The sequence below is a fragment of the Diabrotica virgifera genome, chromosome 8 (genome assembly GCF_917563875.1).
Source record: "Diabrotica virgifera virgifera chromosome 8, PGI_DIABVI_V3a".
Lineage (NCBI taxonomy): Eukaryota > Metazoa > Arthropoda > Insecta > Coleoptera > Chrysomelidae > Diabrotica > Diabrotica virgifera.
The window spans coordinates 140,971,057-140,983,156 of NC_065450.1; the positions used below are offsets into that span (position 1 = coordinate 140,971,057).

At 31.3% G+C, this 12,100-nt stretch overlaps 1 protein-coding gene across 4 annotated transcripts in view; it reads left to right on the top strand.

The window, feature by feature from the left end:
• Positions 1-12,100, top strand: part of LOC126889811 (negative elongation factor D) — a 124,613-nt gene that overhangs the window by 62,854 nt on the left and 49,659 nt on the right. For all 4 annotated transcript variants that reach the window (XM_050658472.1, XM_050658473.1, XM_050658471.1 and 1 more), the window contains one exon: positions 4,809-5,061. In XM_050658472.1, the coding sequence (XP_050514429.1) occupies positions 4,809-5,061 (253 nt within the window). The remainder of the gene's footprint in view (positions 1-4,808; positions 5,062-12,100) is intronic.

Consider the following 12,100-nt stretch of genomic DNA (forward strand, 5'->3'; position numbering starts at 1 on the left):
TCATCATCCGGAGAATGTTGTTAATAAGGCTTTCCATATGCTTGGTTTTATTAGAAGATGCACCCAGGACTTCACAAATATTACAGCTTTAAAACCCCTCTACTGTGCCTTGGTCCGTCCCCATCGTGAGTATGCCTCATGTGTATGGTCTCCTTTTTATGGAGTGCATACTAATGCTCTTCATTTAGTTGAACATAAATTTTTAAAGTAAATTGTATAGACTCAATATCTTGGACAACTACAATGATGCAGATATTCTTAATATCCTGGATATGGCACCAGTCACTGCTCGTCATAAGAGAAGGGATCTCATCACTTTTTACAACATCCTACATGGAAAAACTGGAACTCCTGAGCTTCTTCAAAAAATTAATATTCATGTCCCACTAAGAACAACCAGGCTACAGTTAGTTTCCATTACCCAATCCACCGTACTAACTATGGTCTTAACAACTTCCTCACTAGAACTGCCAGACTAGCAAACCAGCACCGTAACATTGACCTTTTTTAAACTTATAGCAAGTTCCTGAGTCAGGTTTTAGTAAACATTAACTAAGACTTATTGTGCTGTAAAAATAATAATAATAATAAACTCAAAAGTGACTTGTCTGCTTATGTCCGCCGACCACACTAATTAATGTCCTTAGGTATGATTATTTGTGTAATTTGTATAGGTAACATATTTTATTTATATTGATAATATGTATTTTTTGTTCTCTATATTGTATGTAATTTATATTTTAATCTATTGTTTTTTTTTCTGTAAATGGTTGTAACCGTATATAAATAAAAAAAAGTGCTGTTTCTGAAAGGTGTGAAAAGCAAACTGACAATGTGACATTGAGGTTTTGTATTGCCTTTAAATTAAGTATTGTTGACTGCCTACACACTGCCTCAACATTTCATTTACCCTAACGGTCGTTATAAAATCATTTTATACCCCACATCTTACACAATTTTAAGGTAAATGTAATTAAATCCACAACTTTGTTGATATTTGTTATTACTGTTAAAATTTTTAATAAATCTTTATTACAATGGGTTGGCCTGAGTATCACTAGGTACATTATACAAAACCTCAATGTCACATTGTCGGTTTGTTTTTGACACTTTTCAGAAACAGCACTCAACTTTCATTCAGTTGCCATCAAACTGTCGTAATGTAAAAACAACAACTCAATTTACATTCCACGTGATGGGAAGGTTCACACCTTAGCTAAGGACATAATTCCTTATTAATTATATCCATGCTATGGAATTTTAAACAAATATGCATTTATAATATAACTACATACCATTTAAAGGGTTCTCACCCTGGTATTTCTTTGGTGGCTCAGCTAGCATTCATCCTGTAAGTATAGCCCACTTGCTTTGACCCTAGTCAAAATTTAAATATCAACTTTGTATTCATTAAAACAGTTATACTTACTTTTAGGTTTATTATAACACTGATGATGATTTTGTAAGAAAATCGAAAACGTTCTGTTGTGATGTAGCCCTTAAAGGGATTTTAATAAAAGCTTTTATACCTTTTACAAATAGGGCAGTCAATGAGAGCAAGAACAGGTTATTACCTCCGCTTTCTATCCTACTGCATGGATTTTAATGAAATTTTAGGAATACCCTGAAAATATCTCCTTATTCAAAGTCTACCCTATGCCGATGTGTGCTTTTGTCTTGGGGGCGGTTCCCACCCCTTCTCGGAGGTGGAAAATTTTTTTTTTTAAACAACTACGGAGGTTGTTAGAGGACCTAATTCTAAGCAAAAACTGTTCTTTAATTTTTTTTCGAAAACTCAATACTTTTTGAGTTATTCGTTTTTGAAAATTGGCCATTTTCATTGAAATATAACACCTTTTCAAACGGTTTTTTGCGAATACCTTAGAAACAATGCATCTAACTAAAAAAATTATATAAAACATTTTTGTAGATCATAAAAAATCAAAGAGATTTGTTCCTTCGGTTTTTTGGGGTTTTTGGAGAAACGGTCAATTTTAGGTGTATAATGCTACCAATACCTTTTATTGTGCTTGAAAAGTCCTTTCAAATATGCAATATTATATGTCGATTACGTTTAAACTAAGCGAGATATGCTGCAAAAAATTGATGACTAACGAATTTTAAGAAAAAAATTGAGAAGTATATTTATTTAACCCCTCATCCACAAGAATTTAAATGCATCGTTTTCCTTCTACAATACATTTTACTACAGTGTTGTTTTTATTTTCAAAAAGTTGAGCGGGTTTAAAATGAATGGTTTTTGAAAAAAATAAGATCAAATTATAGAGCGCATATTTAAATTTTCTTAAAAATCTTCCTTTTTCTCCATGTAACTTGAAAATGATAAAAGATACTGTTATAAGAAATAAAATCAAAATGTTTATCTAGAAGAAACCTACATTTTTGTATGGCATATTTTTTTTGGCATCTCTTATCATTTTCGAGTTACATGGAGAAATAGGAAGATTTTTAAGAAAATTTAAAAATGCGCTCAATAATTTGATCTTATTTTTTTTCAAAAACCATTCATTTTAAACCCGCCCAAGTTTTTGAACATAAAAAGAACACTATAGTAAAATATATTGTAGAAGGAAAACGATGCATTTAAATTCTTGTGGATGAGGGGTTAAATATACTTCTCATTTTTTTCTTAAAATACGTTAGTCATCAAATGTTTTACAGTTTATCTCGGATAGTTTGAATGTAATCGACATTTAATATTGCTTAATTTATAGGTCTTTTCAAGTACAACAAAAGTTATTGGTAGCATTATACACCTAAAATCGACCGTTTCTCTGTTATTTGAAGTTAAATACACTGATTTGAGCATGCACCAATAAAACAAGTTTTTTTCACTTAACATATCTCTTTTTGTGTTATAACTAGAAGATTTATAAAGGAAAGAATCTCTTTGTTATTTTATAAGCTACAAAAATGTTTTATATAGTTTTTTTAGTTAGATGCATAGTTTTTAAGGTATTCACAAAAAACCGTTTGAAAAGTTATGTTTCAATGAAAATGGCCAATTTTCAACCAGGAATAACTCAAAGAGTATTAGTTTTCGAAAAAAAAATTATAGAACAGTTTTTGCTTAGTATTAGGTTCTCTAGCAACTTCCGTAGTTATTTAAGCAAAAAAATTTCCACCCCCTAGAAGGGGTGGGAACCGCCCCCAAGACAAAGACACACATCGGCATAGGGTAGACTTTGTTTGTTGGACTATTCCCTACTTACTGTGAAAATATCACGGAAATTGATATAGTAGGATGGAATTCGGAGCCGCATATCTTCATTGACTGCCCTAAAAGGATTTTTTCAATAAAATTTTTGTGATTGAACGAAAGTGGGGAGTGCAATTAGAACGAAAACATGCATTGTTTCGGAATAATTCAAACAAGCTTATATTTTTCTAAAACTTTTTTGTTGGTTTATATACATGTTAAAGTAAAAAGTTCTACTAGCAGATTTGGCCGCCAATTGTTTATTGTAGTCAAAAATCTAAAACTCAACCACCAGATATCAAATTTTATCAATTTTATACGAATTATGTCAAAAATATGAATTTCTTTAAAGAGTAAAGTACCTTTTTATTCCAGAATATCAAAAAATGCTATTATGAATAGTTGTTTGAAATTAAAAACTATGTTTTATACAATTACATTATTCTAATCGAAAAAAAAAATTATTTTTTCTCAAATTACGGATACCCATCATCATTTTATTACAATTATTGTAACTATTTTATTATCAATTTTACGAAAAAAAGTTATTCTTTATAAAATGCTCTCCCTGGTCTAAAATCTATGATACAACCATCAGATATCAAAAATTAGAAGGATGTAGTTGAACTTGGTTGAACACTGAAACATGTTTTTTAATTCCAAACAACTTTTCTTCATAACAATTTTCTATATTGTGAAATATAAAGGTACTTTACTCTTGAGTGAAATTCATATTTTTTGATATACCTCGTATAAAATTAATAAAATTTTATATTTGATGGTTGCATCTTAGATTATATACGATGCAGAGTATTTTATGAAGAATAATTTTTTTTCGCAACACTGATAATAAAAAAGTTATCAATAGGTTCCAAGTTACGCAGAAATACTGTATAAGAGCTAAAAAAAAGCTTTTTTTAGAAAGAAGCTACTGATTTAATTTTAGAAAAATCTTTATATAAGATTTTTTTGTAAAATTTTCTGAATTCTTCAATGGTTAAGTCAGTTTTTTTCAAAAATTTATATTTTCGGAGTTATTTAAAGAAACATCTATTTTTGCAGTTCATTTGTTTAATAAAAAATGAAGCACCCACTTCTCGAGTATAACTTTTTGATATGTTGTTAATTAAACATTTCCTAATGAAATTACAAAAAGTTTTATCTTGTTTGATTTTTTCCGAAGTGAAAATCTATATGCACTCCCCTATATCATAAACACTTAGCTTCAGTGATGTTGACAGAGGAGGATGATAAGAGTCAGGTGAAATCAGTGAAAATCACAGACTGTTCCGAATATCTTGCGTAACATTTCTGTAAAAGAAAATCGATAGAGGATTCGTCTGTTTTGGTTAGGGTCCAAGGGTCCATACCACTCATCCATTTGGAAAAACAGGAACTTTCAGTGTCCTATACAGTCTTATACGAATTTTTGAGACAGACGTTTGTTAGCTAAGTACTATCATGATCATGTCCTGCCCACTGCAGACAGATTCACTTAATTATAGTGTTAATATATTTTCCACCAAACATATCTAAATGGGTCACACTATATATAAACATAAAGCTAATTTTGGATGTTTTGTTTTAGAACTCCTGATTGATTCTCTATTCAAGCCAGGTGTAAAATTGAACCCCGATTATAAGCCAAAGTATATTCACTTGCTGGCCTATGCATCAAGTGTGTCAGAAGTTCAACCGAAGAAAGGACAAAAGAGGATCTCAAATAAAGAAGAATTGCAACCTACCATCCGAGCTGTAGAAACTGTACATAATATCTGCAACGGTAATAAAGGAAGTTCAGAATTGATTGCTGAACTGTCCATTATTTACCAATCATTAAAGTAAGTAAAATAGTATATCCTTAAATATTTTACATTTTTTTTTCTTCTATTCATTGCAATCATAATTGTCTTCATTTCACTGCTATATTTTTGTCTGGAAATAAATCGCAGTATTTATAACTAAAATTACATATATTTTATTGACGTTTCAACTATTGGTCCGGAAATGGTTGTCAAAATGCAAATACCCCAATCATTCTTTTATAATTCTTCTTTTCGGATACGGTCCATTCTGCAAGACCTTTTTAGAAAATTTGTTTCTAGCGCTTTAAGTATATCTTTATTCCTTCTCCTAAAAGAGATAAACAAATTTTAAATAAAATTTGTTCCTTAATAAAATTCAAAGGAAATGGCGTTTAAGTCAATCCATGCCAAGTGGTCCAATATAAATTAAGTTGGTTGCTTGATTATTTTTAATATTTTTTATTTTTCTACCTTTAAACTTCAGTCCATAGAGAGTACAGAATTCCAGTTATTTTATTTTAAAAAATTTAGTTTGTATTTTAAAAAACATGGCTTCGTTCTTTAGCCAATATTTTCACTGAGGTTTGTCCTAGAACAATAAATCAAAAACCAAACTTTTTAGAAAGGTATGCTCTAAAAAACGGCCTTATTTAAGCATTATTTAATTTCAAACTACCCTTAAGGCCTTAAATGAACCTCAAAGTTTGAAGAGGTAAACTGATAAAATTCCATTTTCAGCATTTTTTTAACAGCATAAGGCAAGCCGATAATGGTTTGTAATTTTTTTCTGCAAAAGACATACTTACATACTTTAAATAAAAAAAGTTTGAGCTTTGAGACTTAAGTAAATTTTTTCAAAAAAAATGACAAAATAGTAATTTTTTGAAAAATCTCAAAGTTTGACCCCTTATATCTCTGATGGGCACGGATGAAAAAATTTGAAATTTGGCTGAATGTTAGCCCCTAGCGAGTAGAATCATCATCATAAGTGGCTCGACAATCCGTTGTGGATCTTGGCCTGTTCACAAAGAAGTCGCCACTCCTGTCGATTCCTGGCAACTTCCCTCCATCTTCAGACCCCTAGAATTTTTAGGTCTTCTTCCACATCATCAATCCATCTTCTTCGTGATCGTCCTCTACTTCTTGTGCCCTCTGGTTTTAGCAAGTAGAATAAGGAGTAAAAATTTGGAGTTGCAGACTTACGTCATATTATGGGAGTTACAGGCCTGAAAAAATGGTCAAAAATCAAAATGGTCAAAATTTGAGCGTTTGCGGGCAGGGTAATTAAAATTCAAATAAACTGTCTAATAAAATAAAAATTAATCTATTTTCACCAGATTTCACAATGAATACAAATTTATACAGGGCGGGCCAAAGAAAAGAGTACACCTTGATATTTGGCAGTTATTAGATTTTAAGGGAATGCCGAAACAGGTCGATATTTAATTTTAAATTACAATTTTTTTATATATATTTCATACGTCTCCATGACGTGTCATCGTCAGTGACGTCATCCACCTGGGCGTGATGATGACGCAATCGATTATTGTTTTAATGGTAATAGGGGTCGTATGTTATCTCATTTGAAAGAGTGTTCAATTCTCTGTTCAGTAGTATAAACAATAATATAATTATTTATACAGGGTGGCCAAAAAATAATTTTTGAATTAAATTAATTGACACAAAAAGTAGAATGTATGTAATTTATTTAACTCAAAATGCATTTTATTGCTGTCATAAAATAGAAAAAAAATTATTATTTGGCAAGTAAACATTGCTTTTCGCTTAAATTAAATGTTCAAACTGTCAAGAGGTAAGTGGGAGGCTATTTGTGATTTAATTTAAGCGAAAAGAAATGTTTATTTGTGAAATAAACATTTTTTTCTATTTTCTGACAGCAGTACAATGTATTTTTATTTGCCACAAGACCCCTATTCCCATTTAAAAAAATCATCGATTACGTCATCACGCTCTGATGGATGACGTCACGTAGTATGAAATATATCCCAAAAAGTTGCAATATAATAAAAATAAAAATGGACCTATTTCGGCATTTCCTTAAAATCTAATAGGTAACTATTGCCAAATATCGAGATATTTTTATTCATTGTGAAACCTGGTGAAAATAGATTATTTTTTATTTCATTAGACAGTTTATTTGAATTTTAATTACCCTGCCCACAAACTCTCAAATTTTGACCATTTTGATTTTTGACCATTTTTTCAGGCCTGTAACTCCTATATGACGTAAGTCTGCAACTTCAAATTTTTACTCCTTATTCTACTTGCTAGGGGCTAACATTCAGCCAAATTTCAAATTTTTTCACCCGTGCCCATCAGAGATATAAGGGGTCAAACTTTGAGATTTTTCAAAAAATTACCTTTTTGAGATTTTTTTTGAAAAAATTTACTCATGTCTCAAAGCTCAAACTTTTTTTATTTAAAGTATGTACGTATGTCTTTTCCAGAAAAAAATTACAAACCAATATCGGCTTGCCTTATGCTGTTAAAAAAATGCTGAAAATGGAATTTTAAAAGTTTACCTATTCAAACTGAGGTTTATTTAAGGCCTTAAGGGTAGTTTGAAATTAAATAATGCTATAGGCTGTTTTTTTAGAGCATACTTTTCTAAAAAGTTTGGTTTTTTATTTATTGTTCTAGGACAAACCTCAGAAAAAATATTGGCTAAAGAGCGAAGCCATGTTTTCCGTGAAAATAATTGACACGCTTTAACAAAAATGGCCGCCATCGGCAAACGTAAATTTTTTTAAAATAAAATGAATGCAATTTTGTACTCTCTATAGACTGAAGTTTAAAAGGTAGAAAAATAAAAAATATTAAAAATAGTCAAGCAACAACCTTTGGACCACTTGGCTTGGATTGACCCGTTTGCCAAACTTAAATCCAACAATTTTAGAACTGTAAAAATTGTAAAATTAGTGCTTAATGTAAATTGCAAAATAAGTATTTTTCGAAGCTTTTTCGATCGTAACTCGGCTTCTACGCATGCAAATGAGCTTTACAAAGTCTCATTTTAAAGCCTTATTCATAGACTTCTAAACAAAGTTTGTTAAATTACTTTATCTTTATTTGTGTTAAACTTATACCAGTTTGAAGTTATATTTTTTTAATTTGTAAATTAATTTGTAGATTAATTTGTTTATAAGGGTTTTTAGCAACTTTGAGCAATAAGCATTTATACTTTAATTAACATTAATGATAGAAGAAGTCAAAAGGAACATTTTAAGCTTAGGAAAGTGTTTGTAGGTTTATTTTTGGCAAAAATACCGATATTTTAATAGCACGCCCTGAGGCGCAAGATCGGTTCACAGCGAAAAGGTTCGCGCGCTAACTTCTCGATACAAATTATAATTTACATATTATGTATACGTTATCCTCATTTTTCATTTTTGAAGATCCTAATACAATTTTATCATATACTTAATTCTTATAATGAAATCATCACACAGTACCTCGTATCACCTTCCATTCTATTATCTTTCTTTCTTTACTTTTTCTTCGATTTTTTTTTGTACTAATTGAGAAAAAAATATGCAAAACTAAGATTTCAGAAATATAACTAAAAAGGAAGTTGTTATTTATTAATACGGTTTTTACATACATTTTCTTTCATGCATCTGCATCGCGATATACAAAAAATCTCAGCTTTTTTACATCTACATAAGTTTTTTAGAGTAATTTTTACAGTTACACTACAGGTATTAAGTCTGTTCTTGGAGGCATTAAAATTAAAACTTTTGGGGCTTTAGAGTCTCATTATCTATATGGTATCTATATAAACATGGTTCGAGTTCTTTTGTAGTATAAGCAAGGCCCGTCAATTGTGTGTACGCCACATAAAATGCTCGTTTGATATGCAACGATGATGCTGCAAAACATCTCGATCCATTTTTATATAGATATCATATAGATATATAATGAGACTCTGAAGCCCCAAAAAGTTTTAATTTTAATGCCTCCAAGAGTACCACCAGGTACCACCATGTAACTGTAAAAATTGCTCTAAAAACGTATGTAGATGTAAAAAAGCTGAGAGTTCCTGTATATCTCGATGCAGATGCTTTCTTTTTATTTATATTTCTGAAATCTTACGTTTTCAGGTTTTTGTTCTCATTTAGTACAAAAAATCGAAGAAAAAATAAATAGAATGAAAGGTGATACGGGGTACTGTATGATTTAATAGGTTTGTTCTAGCAAACAGTGAAACTAGTCAGAAACTGTCAGCAAACAGTTGGTCAATGAGACAACATAATACAGTCACCAGTGCTATCCCCTCTACTCGCGTTGGTCCACTATTCGCTGATGGTTTCAAACCGTTTGAAACTGATGCTAGAACAAACCTAATATAAATACATATAAATTATAATTTGTATCGAGAGGTTAGCGCGCGAACCTTTAAAACTTTAAGCTGTGAGCCGGTCTTGCGCCTCAGAGTGCTTTTATAATATCGATATCTTGGCCAAAAATAAACCTACGAACATTTTCCTTCTTCATTGAAGGAAATTTGAATTGGAATGAATTTTACAATATCTTGAATTCTAATTGTTGTCTTTAAGTTTACTAAAAAAAAACAAAAAAATAAAACGCCATTTTCTTTGTTTTTTTATTAAAGAACAAATTTTATTTGAACCAACCTGAACCTGGTAGGGTCAGAAAGAGCAGCATATGTGCCTCCTGATGAGAGACTAATAAGTTTCGAAACCGGTAGAGGTGCTTGCTGCACTCTCTGACTGAACTAGAATATGATGCGGCTGTAGTTTCGTGCTGCAACGAAATTGAAAATGGTTACTCATTTTTGATTTACATGGTTTACAGGTTCTTTCACACTTACATTTTGCGCTAATCTAATAATCAAATGAAAGCTAGACGGTGCCAGTAGTTCTAATAGTTCTTATAAAGATAAACAATTTCCTATGGCTTCGCTATTCGTTATGGCTTGCAAATTTTAGAATCCTCGGAGGTGTAACCAGAGAAGGTTCCCATTGTTTTCAATCTGGTAGGATGTAGAGCAACACTTTTGGTGTTGTTTTATGTGCTATTAGATTGAAAACTTAGTCTTTTGCTAGCAGTTGCCGCTAGGGCATCCATGTCATTTCGTTCGTTGCGGTTCGTGACTGCACGCCGGGGTTTGTCCTGATTGTGTCAGAGAGAGCAGCATATGTGCCTCCTGATGAGAGACTAATAAGTTTCGAAACCGGTAGAGGTGCTTGCTGCACTCTCTGATTGGACTAGAATATGGTGCGGCTGTATTTTCGTTTTGCAACGAAATTGAAAATGGTTATTGATTTTTGATTTACATGTTTACTCTGATTGGAGTACGAAGGGAACCATTCTCATTGGAACTTTACCGCGCTGAGCAGATGGGACGTGAATTATAAATTGTAAAATTCCCTTATCTTCTTTAGTCTCAGCATCCGTTATGGCTTGCACATTGTAGAAGCCTCGGAGGTGTAACCAGAGAAGGTTCCCATTGTTTTCAATGTGGTGGGATGTAGAGCAATATTTTTAGTGTTATTTTATGTGCTATTGTGTTTCGCATTTAGTTAATAAAGATTATAACCATGAATATTTCAATTAGTTCAATTTAGTTTAGTTCAATTATTATTTAACGGGACGTTTAAATGTTTACATAGGCAGAATGGTACATACTGTAGCCGACAAAGTAACAGTTGTCTTAATAATTGGTGAATGTCGAAGCACTTCCCATGCAGTGGAACGTCTTTTCGATGAGATCGCCATATATCGAAGACTTATTTAAAGGAGCTTTTTCGGAAGCTTAAAAAAACAGGTAGTGTTCAAGATGCCAAAGGATTTGGTCACCCAACAATTGAAATCACATATACAGGGCGTTAGTAAATAAGTATGAAAAATTGTAAGGGCTAATTCTACATAAAAAATTAATACCAGTTTGCTTTATAAACATATGTCCGCAAATGCTTAGTTTCGGAGATACGGGGTGTTGAAATTTTTATTTCAAACTGCCAATTTATTTATTTCTCTAAGACCAGTTGAGCTTTGAAAATGAAATTTGGTGAGTTTTAGGAGGTAGTTATTACGAATTTTTTGACATACAATTTAGAATTTTGTATTTATCATTGGCGCGCCTACGGGCAATGGTCTGAATTTTTTAAAGAAAAAAATAGTACGCCACTGAGATATTTCAAATTAAAAATTATTTTTAAATTCCACGTCTAATTTATGATAAAAAACCTTTCTTGCCTTTTTTTCATATGATGCACCGTTTTTATGCAGAAAAATAAAACATCTTGGCGCATATTTTTCATTTCTTAATACATCATCAAGAACTATCCAATATAATAATACTAAACTAGAACAATAACAGAAAATATTACTAATACCATTTCAACTAGGTGCAAAGCTGCAAGAGATGTTTAAAATGATCTCCTTTACAGGTAACAGAAGAATTTTATATTCATCATTGGCGCGCGTACGGGTAATGGTCTGAATTTTTTGAAGAAAAAAATAGTACGCCACTGAGATATGTCAAACTAAAAATCATTTTTGAATTTCTCGTTCAATTTACGACAAAAAATCTTTCTTGTCTTTTTTTCATACGAGGCGCATTTTTATACAAAAAAAAAATAAAACATCTTAACGCTTACCAAGTATTTGAGGTAGTTTCCATGTGCATAGAAACTTAGTTCAAATACTTTGTAAACGTTAAGATGTTTAATTTTTTGCATAAAAACGGCGCAGCATATGAAAAAAAGGCAAGAAATATTTTTGTCGTAAATTGAACGAGGAATTCAAAAATGATTTTTAGTTTGACATATCTCAGTGGCGTACTATTTTTTTCTTCAAAAAATTCAGACCATTACCCGTAGGCGCGCCAATGATGAATATAAAATTCTTCTGTTACCTGTAAAGGAGATCATTTTAAACATTTCTTGCAGCTTTGCACCTAGTTGAAATGGTATTAGTAATATTTTCTGTTATTGTTCTAGTTTAGTATTATTGTATTGGATAGTTCTTGATGATGTATTAAGAAATGAAAAATATGCGCCAAGATGTTTTATTTTTCTGCATAAAAACG